This window comes from Dipteris shenzhenensis, chromosome 15 (genome assembly GCF_047967505.1).
Source record: "Dipteris shenzhenensis isolate YYH24624 ecotype China chromosome 15, Dip_SZ_1.0, whole genome shotgun sequence".
NCBI lineage: Eukaryota > Viridiplantae > Streptophyta > Polypodiopsida > Gleicheniales > Dipteridaceae > Dipteris > Dipteris shenzhenensis.
The window spans coordinates 27,035,959-27,055,251 of record NC_141610.1 but is presented as its reverse complement, the minus strand read 5'-3'; the positions used below and the strand labels follow the sequence as shown (position 1 = coordinate 27,055,251).

Below are 19,293 nucleotides of genomic sequence, written 5' to 3'. Positions count from 1 at the left end.
TGTATGTATGTATGTATCTATGAAAGTTAAAATTAAGATATAAAAATAAAAAACAAAATAATTAAAAAATAATGATAATAATGCCTTCCTTGGGTTTACATTGGTGTTTTATTTGTTTTCTTATATGTTTGTTGTTTTATTTTTGTTCCCTTGTTGTTTTTTTTTTTTTTTTTGGGGTTGCGTTGTGGTGGAAATTCTCTCTCTCTCTCTCTCTCTCTGTTTGAGTCTTTGAAAGAGAAAGGTCAAATGCGAACTCTACCAGAGACACCAAAACAAGAGATCATCAATACTATTGATGATCCGGTCAGAACAAATTGGACGAGAATAGCTTTGACAATGAAAAAGCAGCAAGAACAAAAGGAAAAAGCTCTTCAAAAAGCCTTTCGGATGCGTAGGAAAGCTGAAAAGCTGAGGCAAATAGTTGTGAAGTTTGAAGATACTTAATCTTTCCTCGATGTGCTTAATCACAAGCATCACTTAAAAGGGACACTCCATATAAATTAATGATGACCTTGCACGGAGTCAATATGCCCAAAAGCTCAAGGAGTTGGAGAAAGTCAGAAAAGAAAAAAAGGAACGTGAACATGCATACATGAAAGATGGAAAGGCCGTCATTACAGAAAAAGGCAAGAGGGGAGGGAAACAAGCATAGGGAGTCGAGACCCTCCGGAGCAAAGTGTGGAACTTAGGAGATTGGACCATGGACAAGGTCATCGAACTTGAAGAGGAAATAGCTGAGATAAACATACTTGTAATTTTGGAGGCATGGGAGCATGAGGGGAAAACATCCCATAAATTCAACGATTCATAAAGGCATGATTCTCGTATGCCAAAACACACATAGGTGGGTGAGGTTTGGTGGGACAGCATGCTACATAAGAATGATGTGGGAAAAAACAGCAAAAGTTGTAAAAGAAGACCCATACAAATAACACATGTGGCTGGATATCATGGCAAAGGAGGGGAATATCAAAATGGCAGCATGCTATTGCAACCCCACAATCACCCATCTACAAGTACAACAACATATCCCAAGAAGACCCCCTTGTGCATTTAGGGGAGGATATAGTCAGGATTATCCTAGCAAGATTTCAATGCACAAACAGGATCAATACAAGGCATCATGACATCTGAGGGGAGTAACTCATATGGATGGATGAAGTGGAAGAAGATAATGAAGAAAGAAGAGGCTGGATAAGGACATCAAATGATGCTGTGGAAATTACTCATATCGGAAGGCAACTGCTCACATTGTGTGGATGCTTTGGCTACAAATATACAATGGCACAACATATTTTCAAAATACGGGAGGGTGCACATGCAAGAAAGCTCAAGGGTCAAGTGTAATTGATTATGTGATTACAAAACTCACATGAAAACCACATGATTAACTACATCAAGATTGAGGAGAGTCGGACCACAGACCAATGTCTATAGGCATAATGGGGACAGCATGCTGTAAAAAACCAGAATGTTACTGCACATCCCAGGCTAAGAAATGGGCTACAAAAAAGCGCATATTTATGAAAAGGAGATAGAGGCAGCAATGGAACAAGGGCTAATGCCTTCAACATGTCAACAATGAGCAAATACATAACAGATATGCTGCTGTTAACAGCCCAAAAATGTTTCACTAAAAGCAAGGGGAGAAGTGCAGGGATGCCATGCAATCATTGGTACGACCAGGATTGCAAGGATGCAAATAGAGCTTGGAAAACAGCAAATACAATAGAGGAGGAGGACAAAGCTCGCAAATATAAACAGGTGGTAAGGCACAAATAAAGAATATATCTCAAGAGCAAACAGCTTGAGAGTTTTGAGGAGCTGAATTAAAATCCCAGGGGTTTTTTCCAAAAACTACTGCTATCAAGGCAACAAATGGAATCATAATGGAGGAAGACATGGGAAACGGCTTGAAAAAGTTAGCTAATGGGAAGCTCCAGACACACAAGGGCTATTAGCAGACATGTTAGCATGGGCAGGTGAGAAAACAAAGAAAATGCTTACCAGGCTTGTGAAATGGCTCTAGAGGAAGGGTTTCCACTGGATTGGCAGATTAGCGGGCAGAAGGGGGGAGATAGCAAGATGGTAAAGAATTATTCGACAATCATGGTAAGCGATCTAATGGCAAAGTTATGTGGCACTATCCTTGAGCAAAAAATCATCAAATGGGTGGAGGAACAAGGAGTGAGGACGCCATCCAGGCAGGGTTTCATCCCAAGCGCTCAATGGTTGATCATCTGGTTGCCATAAGGCTTGCAACTGAAGGAGCCAAACATAAGAAAGAGGTTGTCTATTGCTGTTTTATAGATTTCAAGGAAGCCTTCGACACAATGCCACATAAGAGGTTATGTGAAAGATTGGAAAAGCTTAAAATTCCTTTGGAACTCAGAAAAGCGACATATAGACTCTATGAGAAGGTTCTTGCGGAGGGGAAAGCTGTAAGGAGTGACATAGGGTTTAAACAAGTCTTCCCCCTCTCACCGACACTCTTCGATCTTTTTATCGATGAGTGGAAGAGTGGATGAGAATGCACAGCAAGGAAGGTGTTTAGATTGTAGGGTACGCTTGGTTAATGCTTATCTATGCAGATGATGTTGTATTCTTCGCAAAGAGCAAGGAGAGCCTACAAGCACATTTCGATGTACTGAGAGAATTCTGCAAACACTCGGGAATGCAGGTGAATATAGTTTAGACAAAGGTAATGGTCATCGGGACAGGTAACAAACAAGTGGATGTCATATTTGAATGGGAGCCCTTGGAAACAGTCAGCTCATATAAATATCTAGGATTATATTTCATGGACAACTACAAATGGAATGCATGTGGGGAAAGGAGGGTTATGGGGGGTTTGAAAGCTCTATATAGCTTCGAAAGTAAATGCAGGAAGGTGCATTTGTGGAATTGGGAAATGAGAAAGTTTCTGTACCATGCTTATGTAGACAATAATCCTTTACGGATGCCTTGCTTAGGTACTCGGGCTCTCTAGGACACTGGGAAAGAATATAAACTTTATATAACGTTGTGTAGGGGTTAAGGCACAGACACCATACCCGATCCTACTGGCTGAAACAGGTATGATACCTTTAGAAGGGGAAGCATTGTGTCAATTTATGGCTTACCTCAACAAAGTCAAGAAGATGGATGCCAATAGGATACCACACCTGGCGATGGAAGCTACACAAATTGTGGGTTGGCACAGAGAGGAAATAAAGTGGTATAACAGCTGCTGATATACCTGAAGATGCATGCGAAATAAGGGAGATTGTGACGCAGAAAATGCTACAGAAACTATGGCAAAACTCCCGCTTATTGATAGCCTGCAGTATGATGTATCACATGGCCGGATACAAGCATTCATCCCCTTTTTTAATAGGACCATGAGGAGGTGGAGGATGATGATGACTTGGAGAGCACATGGTTGGACCTTCGACTCTCAAGTAGATGCTTTGGACCAACAGTCTAGACAGGTGACACATGCACATAGCATCTCATTTACCAGCGCACGTGCTGCCTCATTTATCTTACAGGTAGTCACGGTCTCCTCAATCATTTGAGGTTTTCTGGACACATCGATGCATCTAGGAGACTGGCAGTAGCAGCCAAACTCTGTTGATCTTGCTGAGGACAAAGATCATAGGTTGACAGGAGCAGACGACGGATATCCTTCAAAGACGTAGAGAGGCCAAACATCCTTCACTTAATCTTGTGGTTCTATATTCGATGATCCTTGACATACATAAGGAGATGTGCCCATAGGCAGATTGGTTTGGATACATCTAGTTCCATTGCATCAGCTGATTTAGGCACACTTCAACCTATATGATATTGTTGCACCATAGATTAGCAGGGTTGTATTCTTCACTCTACTTCTTTTTCTACAGCAAGTCAAAGAAGCACTTAGGCTCTCCCTCTAGTATTGCAGCATTGTAGCTTACTTGTCTCATAGGCGGCTCTACACTCTATAATACTTGACAGACATAGGGAGATACATCCAAAGGAAGATCATTTGGCTACATTTATCTGGATTCTATCAGTTGAGGAAGGCACACCTCAAGCTGTACGAGTAATATTGCACCACACGTTAGCTGAGTTGTACTTTTGCCTTTTGTCGAGTTAAAAGGCGGGAGAAGCATGAGACTCTCCCTTTGGTATTTGAGCATTATATATATGTGTGTGTGTGTGTATGAGAGAGAGAGAGAGAGAGAGATTCATATTTGCATGATGTGTCTCTGCAGGTAAATGTAGGCCCATTGAGTGTTTCCCCAATGGGTCTTGGTACTTGGGCTTGGGGCAATAAGTTCTTGTGGGGTTATGAAGAATCCATGGATGAGGAGTTGCAATCGGCCTTCAATCTTGCTGTTAATGCAGGCATCAATCTGTTTGATACAGCTGACTCTTATGGAACAGGAAGGTTGAATGGACAGAGTGAATTGCTTTTGGGGAAGTTCATTCAGGACTTTCCAGGTATGGTTTCGTTTTCATTTCAGGTTATGATTGGGGCCTGTGTAGTAATGGGTGCTTTGCATTTTTATGCTCTCGCAATTGCAAGTCTGCTAGGGGATGAGAACATGAAGGGACACAAGGTTGTGTCAATGACTTAACAATTGGTGATGGACGTGCCTCTGTTGCTATCTGTTTTGATCCTTATGGGTTCTATTGTGTATCTTCTACCTACATCACATCCCCTTGCCAAACTTGACGTGCCTCTGTTGCTATTTGTTTTGATCCTTATTTGTTCTATTGTGTATCTCCCACCTACATCACATCTTCTTCCCAAACTTTATTTTAATCTGTAAGTAGTTCTTTGTGTAGGAATTAAATAAAGATATTTTTTAAACAGGATGCATGGCATGTCATTATGAAAGAGATTAAATTGTTTGCAAGATAAGTAAAGGAAATGAGAATTGGATGGGCACAAATTGTAAAGATCTGATTTCGTGGAGTGGGCTTTGAAAAAAGGGACGGTTATTTTCACAAGGACTGTAAATCCCCATCCATGGAGCAATGCTGTGTAGAACTTATGATATTAGGAATTCTCTTTAATGGAAGAAACATCCTACAGTGTTTTCTCCCAGCATGAAGAAAATTCTCAAGGAGCTAAGTGCATTGGAAAATTTGTTTTTTTCTTCAGCTCCTGAATCCAGGGGCCAAGACCAAGCACACACCCCTTGACAGGACCAGACTTAAATACAACTGCACGATTTCTGACCACCAACATTTCTCTCCCAGCATGAAGAAAATTCTCAAGGAAGTAAATGCATTTGGAAAATTTGTTTTTTTCCCTCAGCTCCTGAATCCAGCGGTCAATACTAAGCACACACCCCTTGACAGGGTCAGAAGTAAATACAACTGCACAATTTCTGACCACAACATTTTTCCTCTGTAATCCCATCTCCCTTTGCTGCTGTCAGGGCAGTCGTTGATGAAGACCTGTGAGCTCCTTGTATGCTGCAATCAGCCACTTCCCTTGCTGCATCAATATCCTCCTGGATGGCACCTTGAAGCAGGCTGGAATGCTTTTACAAATGACTCACTGAAGGGATAGCATGCCTGTCATGTGCACGGATTGGTATCTGACGTGTACTAGTTACACAGAACTAGCTCAGGTTAGCCTGGGGAGGCTTAGAGCTAGGCAGGCTTGATTCTCGGGTTGAGTGGCAAGGGTACGAACTATTTATAGGTCTTCGCTATTTTTGGCGCCGGGGCCCGAGTCTATAAAAGAGGCCCAGGGGGTTCAGTTCTCAGTGTGCAGTTGGGAGCAAGTCTCGTTCCCAGGTGCTAGGTCTGATCCTGGATTGTGTCGCGGACGCGCGCCTGCATCTTAGCGTAGCCCAAGGCCCAGTGGCAGATCCAAGGCTTCACAGCGCCACCTGGTGGTATGGGACACCAGGCTGGTTGGGATCTGATTGGGAGTTCGTGCCGGTAGCTCAGCTCATGGCTCGGGGGGACATCTTCTGATTCGGGATCACATCCCGTAGATGTCACGGTTGGGTGGTGAGCAGCCTGCTCGGTTCTGATGTTGTGTGTGGTTATTTTGCAGATCAGGGGTTTTAGGAGTGCTGGGATGTGTCAGTTGGTATCAGAGCCAACTCCTGAGGTAGGAACTTCTGATGCGAGAAATTTGACGGATTTCTCTTCCAGGTATGCCCTAAAATTCGAGATTTCCTGCTGCGTTTTTTGCTGTCTACCTGGGTAGAAGGGGTGAAGAAATATCTGGAAAAGGCAGGAAGAAGGAGAGGCTTGATTTCGAAATTGCTGAAGGGTCTAAGTGAGAGAGGGAGTGAAGTTTTAACTAGGAGAGTGTGGAAGAGAGGCGAAACAGGGCTGTTAGGTAGGAGATGGAATTGGGATGCTGGTCAGGGCTGCACAGAGGTAGGTGTTGCTGGTAGGTGAGGCTGAGGAGTGCGCCATCTGTTGGTGCAGGATTCGGCCCAGGCAGGGGGTACGTCAGGCTGAGCAGGGTGCGGCCAGTAGCATCTAGGGGTGGCTGAGGTGCGAAAAAGCACCACCTTCCAAGTTTGGAGGGTGGGGCAGAAAAAAGCATCGACCCTCCAAGATTGGAGGGTGTGCATTCTAAATTTAGCCTCAAGCCTCCAATTTTGGGAGGCAAGCTTTTCTGGAAAGCGTGGCTAGGCTTTCCTAGAAAGCATAGCCTCCAGAATAGCTGTGCTACCTTCTATAAAGCCTGGCGAGATCTCAAGTCCAGCCATAGTCTCAAACTAGACAGCGCAAGAACAGCCTGCCCCTACCAGAGTTCCGCCACCTAGATACGGCTGCAATAGCAGCAGCTCTGCGTCCTGCCTCTGCCTGAGATTCGCCTCCAAGAAACGGCTGCAACAGCAGCAGATATTCCGTACTGTACGGCCTGTAGCGGACCAGCAGAAGGACACCATCACCTACGCAAGCTGATCGTCAGTTTACGACATCTCTTTTCCAGCTAGCTTCTCTGATTTCGCCACATCTTCGAGGGACGGTTTCTTTCCTCTACTCTTCTCCTTCCAGCTTTGATTCTCCCAGTTATTTCTCTCAGTCTGTAATCGAATCAGAATTTAGCCATGTCTGATGCTCCGAATCCCGAGTTCGCTATGGGAGAGCAGGACTTAGATTACACTCCAGTGGGAGAGGATGATCAGGGTCTCTATGATGACCTGATCACTAAGAAAGCCTTCAGTGAGTTCACGACTGCTCTGGATGGTAAATTTGAGCAGGTCAACGCTAATCAATCGGGGTTGACACAGCAACTCCAAGGGATACAAGCTACTTTGACTCTTCTGGCTAGCACGGTTCAGGCACTCACGCATGTGGATGCCATGGCCTCCGTGCTAGGCCCGAATATCACTCCGGATCCTTTTCCAGGTGACCAGAAATCAAGAACAAAGGAGGTGGTTGACACTTGGTTGCACAAGTGGCAATTACACTTCCAATTTCACCCCTATCCAGACGAGAAAAAGATTCAACTAGCAGCAGGGTTTATGTCAGGTAAAGCCTTGCTTTGGTGGAAAGAACTTCAGCCTAAGCCTGACACTTGGACAGAATTTGAGGGTATCTTCAGGAAGGAGTTCCTGAAGAAGGAAGATGACTACGATATCGTCGGCAAGCTCAAGGCCCTCGATATGTCAAAATTAAATTTAACTTTTGAAGTTTATCTTCAAAGATTTAGGGATCTGCAAACCAGGGCCACTAAAATGGATTCTGTAACCTTGTTAGGTTTTTTCGTGGATGGTTTGCCAGACTCCTATAAGTTACAGATTAAGAATAACAAGTGCACAACATTGCAGGAGGCCATGACATATGCGCGCATATATGATGATACCATGGCCGGTACCAAGGCAACCACAGTTACCGAGACCAGCGGAAAGAACAAACGCAAGTTCTTTCAGCATGCAACTGGTATTGGGGAGACGAAGTCTACGGACAACGCCTCCAGGAAAAGCTTAACCCCTGCGAAGAATGGTAAGGCCCGCTTCCTTCGCACTCTCAGGCTCAAGAAAGAGGGCCGGTGTTTTTATTGCGAGGAGCGGGGCCACACGAAGAACGAGTGTCCTAAGCGGAAGAACCAGAAATTGGTGCTAGGACCCAAGCTCCAGGCAGGTCCACGAACCGCAGCCAAGGGAGCCAACCAGGTTACGATGACAGGTATTTCAGTAAATGTCATTACCTGCCCCCTTTCTTGTAATTGTACCTTTAATACTTCGTTGTTTGGTTCCCATGATCTTTTCCGAGTTTATGGAGAAGTTAGGGACCAACAGGTTCACATTCTCTTTGATCTGGGCAGCTCTCACAATTTTGTTAATTACAAATTTGTGCAGAAGATGGGGCTGTCCACAGTACCTAGCGACCACACCTACGAGGTGCAGCTTCCAGCCGGGAAGCAGTTTTGGGATCGCAAGGTTGAAGCGCTTCCCATCCGGATTCAAGCCTACACGGGAGCTCTCACATGTTATGTCATGCATTTAGAGCATGTAGACTTGCTGATCGGGATAGAGTGGTTTAAAACCCACAATATCCAGATTGGATGGACGGAGCATACACTTTCTTTTGTAGACAAAGGCACCCAATTTTGTATTCAGTGTGATAAGATTACCCCTTCTCAGGGGCCTATTGTATCTGCGATGCAGCTTCGGAATATATTGAACACTTCTCATTATGATGTCTATCAGTGTGTTTTGATTCCACTATCTTCATTTATTGTTTCGGTAGTTAACAAAAATGAATTAAGTGTGTTTGAACACCGAGAATTGAGAACGTTGTTAGATAATTTTAAGGACGTATTCCCAGCTCAACTGCCGGAAGGTTTACCTCCAGAAAGGGCAGTAGATCATCGCATAGACTTAGTCCTAGGGGCTCAACCTATCAGTGTACCACCGTATAGGATGAGTCAGGTAGAGGAGGATGAGTTAGCTACCCAGCTTCAGGATTACCTGAATATGGGCTATATCCGCCCAAGTAAATCTCCTTGGGGTGCACCTGTCCTCTTAAGAAAGAAGAAGGATTCTTCCTGGAGAATGTGTATAGATTATAAACGACTAAATAAAGTTACAATTAAGAACCGCTATCCTTTACCTCGTTCTGATGATTTGATAGACCGTTTGGCCGGAGCGAAGTATTTCACTAAGATTGATTTGCGTACGGGTTATCATCAAATCCGTATCTATGCTAAACACATAGATAGGACCGCATTCCGGACTAGGTATGGTCATTACGAGTTCCTCGTATTACCTTTTGGTTTGACCAATGCTCTTGCTACTTTTCAGCAGATGATGAACGATTTGTTCAGAGATTATCTGGGTAAATTTGTTGTAGTGTTCTTAGATGATATCTTGGTATATAGTAAAACGCTTGAGGATCATATAGGACACCTTCGGGTTGTCTTACTTGTTCTAAGACAGCATAAGCTTTATGCCAAGATGAGTAAATGTGACTTCTTTATGAAGGAGATCATTTACTTAGGACACAAGATTTCTTCTGAAGGTATTAGCATTGATCTGGATCGTATCCAGAAGGTTTTAGACTGGCCTATACCTCAGACTGTGAAACAACTTCGCTCTTTCCTAGGATTTACGGTATTTCTTCGGAAGTCAGTCCGTGATTATTCACAAATCACGGTACCCTTGACCAACATATTGAAAGGTCGTGGACGCAGGTCTACTCAGCCGATCCCTTGGAATGATGCAATGAACAAGGCTTTTGAAACCTTGAAGTTATCTATCAAGGAAGCACCCGTTCTTGCATTACCCGATCCTACCCGGCCTTACGTTTTAGAGGCCGATGCAAGTGATTATGCGATTGGGGCAGCTCTATTCCAAGGGCAGACCTGTAGCTTTTGAGAGTAAGAAGCTAGACGACACTCAGTATCGTTGGCCCACACTGGAGAAGGAACTTTATGCGGTAGTGTATGCTCTCAAGGTTTGGAGACACTACTTGTATGGTTCAAAGTTCCTTGTATTGACTGATCACCAGTCAATTAAGTATGTGTGTGATGGATCAGACTTGAGAGGAAGGAAAGCCAGATGGGCAGAGTTAATGCAGGATTTTGATTTCGAAATACGTTATCGTAAGGGTTCGTTGAATAGTGTGGCGGATGCCTTAAGTCGAGTTAAGTTTGTAAATGCTTTGTCATTTACGGAAATATCCTCAGACCTATTTCAATCCTTGAGAGGGTTATACGCAACTGATAGTCATTTCAGTTCTTATTGGCAGAGAGTCCAGGATGGGAATTCCATGGTTGACCAGGACTCAGGGATTGTGCCACCTAGGATACAGGCGGCGGGAGATCAGTGGATGATTAGGAACGGCTTGCTGTTCCGGAATGAAAAGATTTGTGTGCCTGATGTTCTGGACCTTAAATCCAAGATTCTCTGGGAGTGTCATGATGCTCCTAGTGCGGGACATCCAGGTATACATAGGACTCTGTCTCTTGTGAAGCATACCTTTTATTGGCCTAAGATGCGTGCATTTGTAGAGAACTATGTAGTAGGTTGCCGGGTTTGTCAGGTTACTAAGGCTGAACGCCTTAGAAGCGCGGGCTTATTACAGCCATTACAGATTCCAGGTAATAAATGGGAAAGTATTTCCATGGATTTTATTACTGGTTTGCCTCGAACGCGCAAGGGTCATGACTCTATTTGGGTCATAGTCGACCGTTTGACAAAAATGGCTAGATTCTTACCTACAAGAACAACTATTTCAGCTGTTCAGTTGGCTCACGAGTTTGTGGACCACTTGTTCAAGCTGTATGGTTTGCCATCTGACATAGTCAGTGACAGGGACTCAAAGTTTACAAGTAACTTCTGGACACTTGTATTTGAGAAGTTGGAAACTACTCTAAGTATGAGTTCCTCAGATCATGCACAATCTGATGGCAGTACAGAAAAGGTCAACCAGTTGGTTGAAGATATGCTTCGGGCATATGTATCTAAGAGACAGTCTTCATGGGAAGATTATCTACCCATGATTGAATTTGCTTACAACAGTGCAAAGCATTCTAGTACAGGTTATAGTCCTTTTATGCTTATGTACGGGTTTCAACCTAAGTCACCAGTTATGGTAGGATTAAAAGGGATTCAAAATGATGCTGCTAAGAACTTCTTGCAAGACATGCAGGAAATGTTGCAGTTTGCCAAGGAGTCTATTAGAAGTGCCCAAGATCGGGACAGATTTTATGCTAATAGACATCGTTCACCTAGAGAATTCTCTGAAGGAACGATGGTATATTTGAGAATTCCTAAGGAATCCAAGAGCCTAAGTACTGGTTTGGTTCCGAAATTATCCCCCAGATACTGTGGCCCATTCAAGGTCATTAAAAGAATTGGACCAGTTGCATATCGACTAGAATTGCCTCCTGATGTTAAAGTACATCCAGTCTTTCATGTCAGTAGACTGAAAGAAGTATTGGGTGCAGATGATCAAATTGTTTCTCCTCATGAGATTATAGAAGTTACAGATTTAACTTTTATTCCTCACGAACCTGAATCTATTCTTGAATTCCGTGAAAGACAGATTCGAAATCGTACTATCACGGAATACAAGATTAAGTGGAAGGATCGTGTTGAGGAGGATGCAACATGGGAGACATTACAAAACCTCCAAAGAACATTTCCTGATTTCTTAGCGAACTCAGGAGTGAGTTCTTAGAGGAGGGGGAGTATGTCATGTGCACGGATTGGTATCTGACGTGTACTAGTTACACAGAACTAGCTCAGGTTAGCCTGGGGAGGCTTAGAGCTAGGCAGGCTTGATTCTCGGGTTGAGTGGCAAGGGTACGAACTATTTATAGGTCTTCGCTATTTTTGGCGCCGGGGCCCGAGTCTATAAAAGAGGCCCAGGGGGTTCAGTTCTCAGTGTGCAGTTGGGAGCAAGTCTCGTTCCCAGGTGCTAGGTCTGATCCTGGATTGTGTCGCGGACGCGCGCCTGCATCTTAGCGTAGCCCAAGGCCCAGTGGCAGATCCAGGGCTTCACAGCGCCACCTGGTGGTATGGGACACCAGGCTGGTTGGGATCTGATTGGGAGTTCGTGCCGGTAGCTCAGCTCGTGGCTCGGGGGGACATCTTCTGATTCGGGATCACATCCCGTAGATGTCACGGTTGGGTGGTGAGCAGCCTGCTCGGTTCTGATGTTGTGTGTGGTTATTTTGCAGATCAGGGGTTTCAGGAGTGCTGGGATGTGTCAATGCCAATGCCAATGGGCACTTTTATAGGCTGGAGTTCCAGCCATAAACTGGCCAACTGGGTCAGCCAACGAACCGACCTGGTCAGCCAGACAACCAGCCAGCCAACCAGCTGAATGGAGCTGGTACAAACCCGAACAGATGCTGCAGATGTGGTCCAACCAATCTGCCCCATAACTGCCCAAATCTACAGTGGATCTAGGCACCTCTGTCCCAGCCTGCTCCAGGCCCTTTCTTGGTCCTTTTTCTGACCTCCATGCCTATCGGACGCAGGTATGCTCCTGCTATTCTGGCTCCATGCTGGACCTATTCCAGCTCTGATGCCCCTGCTCCAGTTCCATACAGTCATCTGCAGCTACCTCCAGCTATCGATACACAGGCGCCAAATATCCCGGCCTGTTCCTGGTCCTCCCTGCTGTCTTTTCATGTTCCACCTGCCCCAGTATGCTACGCAGGATTCCAACTCCATTACGAGTCTTCCAGCTCATGTACCAGGCCGTACCATTGTGGAGCACCAACCAGAGCATGCCATGTGTCATAGCAGCGGTTCCAGGCAGAGTTTTATGTCCTGCTGCTCCTCTGAATCTGCTCCAGGCTTTTCCAGGCAGCCAGGTACCTTTCCAGACGCTGCCCACATCGCAGCCTATGTGCTGCCCATGTGGCAGCCTTCATTTTTCTGTTAGACCTGCCAATATAACATCTAATTTAACCTGGCACACCTTCCCCATGCACTCCTCATTTGGGGTCTCAAATGGGGAGGTGACCACCTAATCTCTAACAATGATGACACTCACCACTATAACCACAGGGAAAGCAGCCACAAGAAATCAGATTCTTTCCTCATCTTCAAAACAGAGGTCCTGAAGTCTCAGCTGCACTTTTTTTTTCTGGTGCTGTTTCTGGAGAGGCACTCAGGGGCAAGCACCTTTGACAGGAATAAGAAGTAGATACAGCTGGCACCATTGTGGACTGCAACTTTTTTCAAACCATCAGACACAGAACGTATGACAAGGCTGTGCAAATTTCCAGCATCCCTTACCACAGTTACCACACTTAGCACAGAGGAATAGTAATACTTTTGTTTGCTGACAGCGTCATAGCTCAACTTGCCTAGGGCTTTCTATGAGAGCATGAGGCATATCTGACTGGGCTGATTAGGGCCAGTGGGCCAGACCCAGGATGTTTGGTCAGTGGAAGCTTATTGTAAGTAGATAGAGTGGATATGGTGGACCGAATTTAGGAACAATAGGTGAAGTTTTAATAGAATGATATAAAAGGGGAAAAGGATAGCTGAGGTTTGTTGCAATGGCAGTTTAGATTTGATCTTCCGGTTCGGCTTTGTTGGATTATCGTGTTGATGTTTGTTTACACCATGCTCTCAGCTCCTACTTTACTGGAACTACACATCTGACTGCAAGCCACACATAGAGATTTAGTCCAGCAATTCAGTACTACAAGGCTTGTACAAGAGTTAAGATATCATCTTGATCACTCATAAAAAAGGAGTTTGTTTGGGCATACTGGGTTTGAAATCTCCCCCACCCATGAGTCGTTTTGATAAACTTGAACTTGGATTTCAGTCTTGAGTGCCCAGCTCCTTGTATGTCTTGGTTAGCTTTCATGCTTTTTTACACAACAAGATGGACGTCTTTGTAATGTTTGGATGCAAAATCCACTCATTATGTATCTTTTGATACTGGTTTTAAGTGATAAATACCAGCTTTTGGCCTCAACTTGCCCTGGTCCTTCTGGTGCTTTCATTTCCCATAAGACAAGAAAAGGGCTGGTGTTTTACCCTCCCTTTATGATACTGTGTTTCTGGTTAGCACCATAAACTTTCTGTAGTAAGCTTAAAAATAAAGGAGTTTCAAGAATTATAGCACATGTTAGAAGAAGTTAAACTATCAAGAAAGGCTCTCAGTTTCTTCTGAAGTTCTGTGTGTATGATCCATAGGTCCTGAACAAGTGAGGCGAAATATCAACATAGCAACAAAATTTGCAGCATATCCTTGGCGTCTTACGTCAGGGCAGTTTGTGCTTGCATGCAAGTAAGTTTTTAGTCATGTAGATTAGTGATGGTAAATAAAAGTGTCTTATGAGGCTCATGGTCGTTGTGTTATTTTTCCCATATGCTTCCTTGATATAAAAGAGAGAGAATAGTTAAACATTTTCAACATGACTTGTAGAGTTTTGTGTGAGCCGAGAGATATAAAAAAATGCATCTTAAGACAAACAATGACAGGTCCAAAATTTATAATAGAATAAGACAAGGTTTTATTTAACCTGCTTGCATTGACCTCATTGTCTGTCATAGGATAGGAGCAGCGAGTTGCCCTGTCAGCTATATTTTTGAAGCATTTTTTGATTAGAATGTTTGTTTGGAAGAGACTAGAATGTAGTCTTTACAGGTAGTTGTACGTTGGAAAAAGAGGAGGCAGATGACTTTCTGATTACGTTCTCCTTTAGTGCTAAGCCTTCATCACAGATGAACCCGCCCTTCATCTCTAGACTTCTAGCAGTAACTTAATATGAAGGCCTTTGTGTAAACTGATGCTTATGCACATATGGGGTTGTGGATAAATTTGTATGTGTGAGAGAATATGTTTATGCTATAGTGTGCACCTACCGTTGGTGCTGATGATGTTGGGTGGAGTGTCATAGTAGCTAGTGTCTGCTTTGCGTGGTGGTTTTGAGGGTGGATGAGTACTTGCTGAAGTGTTAAAGCTGGCCTATGGCCACTTGTGCAAGGAGGTCCGCAATGAGCTTTTGTCATGCCTAGAGCTAAATGCACACACAAAAATAAAACAAGCTGGTCTGAATGCCACAATATGTGCTTCCAGGCGTAAGTATATGCCATCAGTCTGTCTGGAGATCTGGGAGGTTTTAGGCTGGTTTATCACTTTGGGAATTCCTGCAGTGTCCTCCAGCTGTTCATGTGTTACTTCTGTGGGTTGCTCCACCTGCTCATGTATTATCTCTAGTGGCTGGCTGCCAATGATCTCCTTTCGTTGGCTGCTCAATCTGCTCATGCATTGTGTCTCTAGTGGTTGCTCCGAAGACTTTAATAAACTTTCTTTCTTTCTTTTCTTTCCACATGATCTCCCTGTTCGTCTGGTGGTTGTGTCTGAGATAGTGTGGCTCAGGGAAGAAAAGAAAGAAACAAAGAAAGATTTATCAACATCGTGGATCCAATGTGTGTGTCGTTGGCCTGTGCCTGAACTCTCCAAGCTTGAGATATCCTTCAGGAAATCTAAAATCTTTGCATGTGTGTCCTTGGTCTTGGTATTGAAGTCCCCAATGAGTAGGACCTCTCTTATCAACGTGGATTGCCATGTGTACCCATATACTATGGGTAGACGTCTCTCAGGGCTTTGGTGTGTCTTGGTGTACACTATGAGATGTTTCCCTTGGAAAGTCTTGGCGAAGTTGCCTAGTGAGGACCATTAGGTCCTGTTCCCATTCTAGAGAGAAATAGATAAAGCATCGATGGTCCCATAGGCTGCGTACCCCTATTTGAGAGGGAAGGGGAGGTTGAGTCTTGGATGATGACCCTGCCATCCCTATAGACAGCCCACTTTCCCTATTTGTGTGTGTGAGAGAGAAAGCGAGAAAGAAAGATATATTAATGTCTTCAAGAGTGTTAGAAACATGGTGTTATGGGAGAGAGAGAGAGAGAGAGAGAGAGAGAGAGAGAGAGAGAGAAGGTAGGCTAGGGTGAGAAGTAATGATACTCAAATGAAGACATAATGAAAATACAAAGTACTCACATGACTAAAAGAGCTTGAGGCTTTCATTCATTGATGTGACATGTGAAATACAAGGCACACACACTCATAGTACCAAATGTATATGGGATAACTCCCAAAGTGACACATGGCACTCACATATAGAACCACTACTAGAACTCCTAGTAAAGACACCAAAACACACTCTTTGGCTATGGTTTCTCCAACACCCCTCTTCAGAGCAAAGAGTGTGAGACCCAACATGCAAAGAGTAGACCGATCCCCCCTCCACCGCAATATTGCAAAGAGCAAGTCCAACTATCCAACACCTCCTGTGTGATAATGACTTCTCAGTCAGCTTGCGACGGGCAAGGGTAGACCATCACTCGTCACCCCGCTTACTGAACTGGGTGGTCAATACAATCATACCAAAGTAAAAGACAATACAATCATTTTTGGGGGACAACCTAGGGCAGAGTACCCTTATTTACTCCAAATACATTTATTTTAGAGGGACTACTCAAGGCAGAGAAACTTTATTGACTCAACTAAAAAACACACATCACATAGGGCCTAGAAAGCCCAAGAATCGAGTCATAATGTTCCGGATCAAAGAGGACGTGAACCTCAGTAGTGGCTGCATATATCTCCTCAAGGGACTCTTCAAGTTCGGCTTGGTCTACAACAATAAGACTGGCATGGTGCTTCTCTTGTTCTTGTTCCTTCTTTTTGAAGCAATTAGCCTCAACATGTCCTTTTCTTTTACAAAATCTGCAAATAATATTTTTATTAGTCTTCCATTTGCTTGTGGAAGCAAATGCATGATCACCAGTAGAGGCAATAATGGCATCTTTATTACGGCGGTCCTTTTCAATAAGTAGAGCCACCATATCGTCAAATGTGGTAGTGACAAGGTGTAGAACTTCAAGGGTCTGCTCAAAACGAGGTATTTCTTGCATATTCCTCATATGGACAACCATTTTATCCTCATCATTAGGCGGGCTTTTCAAGCTTGAGAGTTATTGAACAAGAGACTGAAATCTTAATGATCCTCTTGTGAGTACTAAGGGAGAGAGAGCAGCGTGTGTGAGCAAGAGAGCAAGAGAGTAGGAGAGTGAGAGCTGAAAGCAATAGTTGCAATAGAAGAGTGTGATACAACTGAAGAGTGGGATAGGTTTTGTCTAAGTGACAAAACCTTATCCTTCACTAACCGTAGTTAGTGAACTAACTATGGTTAGGGAAAAAAACCTCTAAAATGAGGGAAAAGTGCCCCTAACCTACTTATTACATTACATTGGTCACTGCTAAATTATAACAATAATTCTAACACCCCCCTGCAGTGCCAATGTCATGTACAAGGAAATGATCAATCACCAAAAGGAGATAAGTTCAGAGCACTGCGAAATGCCTCAAACTTTTCACGTGGAAGTGCTTTGGTGAAAATGTCTGCAACATTGTCATGGTTGACACATAGGTCATACTGATCTCTCCTACATGCAACTTCTCTCTGACGTAGTGATAGTGAACCTCAATGTGGTTCGTGCGAGCATGAAACACAGGATTCTTTGCCACTGCAATAGCACTCTGACTATCAGTGAGAATTGGAGAAGGACCCTCCAATGAAAGATGAAGATCAGCAAATAAACAACGCAGCCAAACACATTCAACTGTCGCTGTGAAAGCTGCCCTGTACTCAGCTTCACATGAGGAGGTAGCCACTGTAGATTGTTTCTTGCTCAACCAAGAAATACAAGCTTTGCCCAAAAAGAAACAATTGCCACTTGTGAAATGCCTAGTGTCATAGTCTCCAGCCCAATCTGAGTCACTGTAGGCATGCATTTGCAAGTCACCCCCCCTGGGAAACATCAAGCCAAAAGACTTTGTACCTTGCAAGTAACGGAAGATGCATTTTACAGCCTGCCAAAGCATAGTCTTTGGGCTGTGCATATACCTGCTCACCTGAGAAACTGCAAATTGAATATCAGGTCGTGTATTGCAGAGATAAATGAGGCATCCAACAACCTGACTATAGAGTGTGACATCAATTGATTCACCTGCATCATGCATTGTAAGCTTCAGCCCCGGCTCCATGGGAGTAGCTATGGGCTTACAATCCTGCATGTTGAATCTGTCCAAGAGTCTCTGCACATACTTGGATTGAGACATAATGATGCCACTTTTCTCTTGAGTGAACTGGATCCCCAAATAAAAGTGTAGCAGCCCCAAATCTGATATGTCAAAAGTGGTTTGCAATTCAGCTTTAAAATTTGCAATATTATCCTCATTTGACCCTGTGAGCAGTAAGTCATCTACATAAAGAATGATGACTAAAATATCCCCCCCATCCTTCTTGATGTAGAGAGTGCTCTCAGTTGGACTATTGTGCAGCCCCTTGCTGGTCAGAAAGGCATGAATTTTGGCATACCATGCACGTGGGGCTTGTTTCAGCCCATACAAAGCTTTATTCAGCTTGCATACTTGAAGTGCATTTCCTGAAATTTTAAAGCCCAGAGGTTGTTTGACATAAACCTCTTCCAACAAGTCTCCATTAAGGAAAGCTGTTTTAATGTCCAACTGATGAACATTCCATTCAAAATTTGAACCCATGGCTATAACTAACCGGATGGTTGTCATTCTGGATGTAGGAGCAAAAGTCTCCTTATAGTCTATGCCCTTTTTCTGAGCATATTCTTTTGCAACCAGCCTTGCCTTGTACCGACCAATGGACCCATCTGGCTTTCTTTTGACTTTGAAAACCCACTGTGTACCTATGGCATGTTTACCTGGTGGCAAATGCACAACTTCCCATGTCTGATTTTTCTGAATGGACTGCAATTCATCGTGCATGGCATTCATCCAATGCACATTATCCTGTGCCTCTTCAAATGTCTCAGATTCCTCCTCATCAAGAAGAGTACCTGCATAAGCTGAGTCAACTGAAAGAGCTCCCCCCCCATGCCTTACTGCACTACGAGTTCTGCCAGGTAATAGAGCATCAATTTTACTCTCCCTAAGAGTTTGGAACAGCCAATTTGGAACTGTTTTTGCTGCATGTATATCTGCAATTTCTTGCTGAACAACTTCTTCCACTGCTTGTGGAGGTGGTAAGACATGCTGTGGCTGAATCGGAGCATGTGGAGGTATCTGTAAATTGTGATTTGCATCATATATATCAGCAGGGGAACCCAAGGCAATGGGTAGTAATCCCTCAAAAACATCATCGGAAGAAGTTGGCATATCAAATTCAGCTTGAGTGTGAGCTGAATTTTCTGAAAATATAACATCTCTACTGACAATAATCTTGCGTGTGACAGGATTGTAGAGACGGTAGCCCTTGCTCTCTGCACTGTACCCAACAAAAATGCATTTGATTGCCTTATCAGACAACTTATGCCGAAA

At 43.9% G+C, this 19,293-nt stretch overlaps 1 protein-coding gene across 2 annotated transcripts in view; it reads left to right on the top strand.

The window, feature by feature from the left end:
* Positions 1-19,293, top strand: part of PLR1 (NAD(P)-linked oxidoreductase superfamily protein) — an 80,964-nt gene that overhangs the window by 41,414 nt on the left and 20,257 nt on the right. For both annotated transcript variants that reach the window (XM_087385892.1, XM_087385893.1), the window contains exons 2-3: positions 4,239-4,467; positions 14,124-14,217. In XM_087385892.1, the coding sequence (XP_087242018.1) occupies positions 4,239-4,467; positions 14,124-14,217 (323 nt within the window). The remainder of the gene's footprint in view (positions 1-4,238; positions 4,468-14,123; positions 14,218-19,293) is intronic.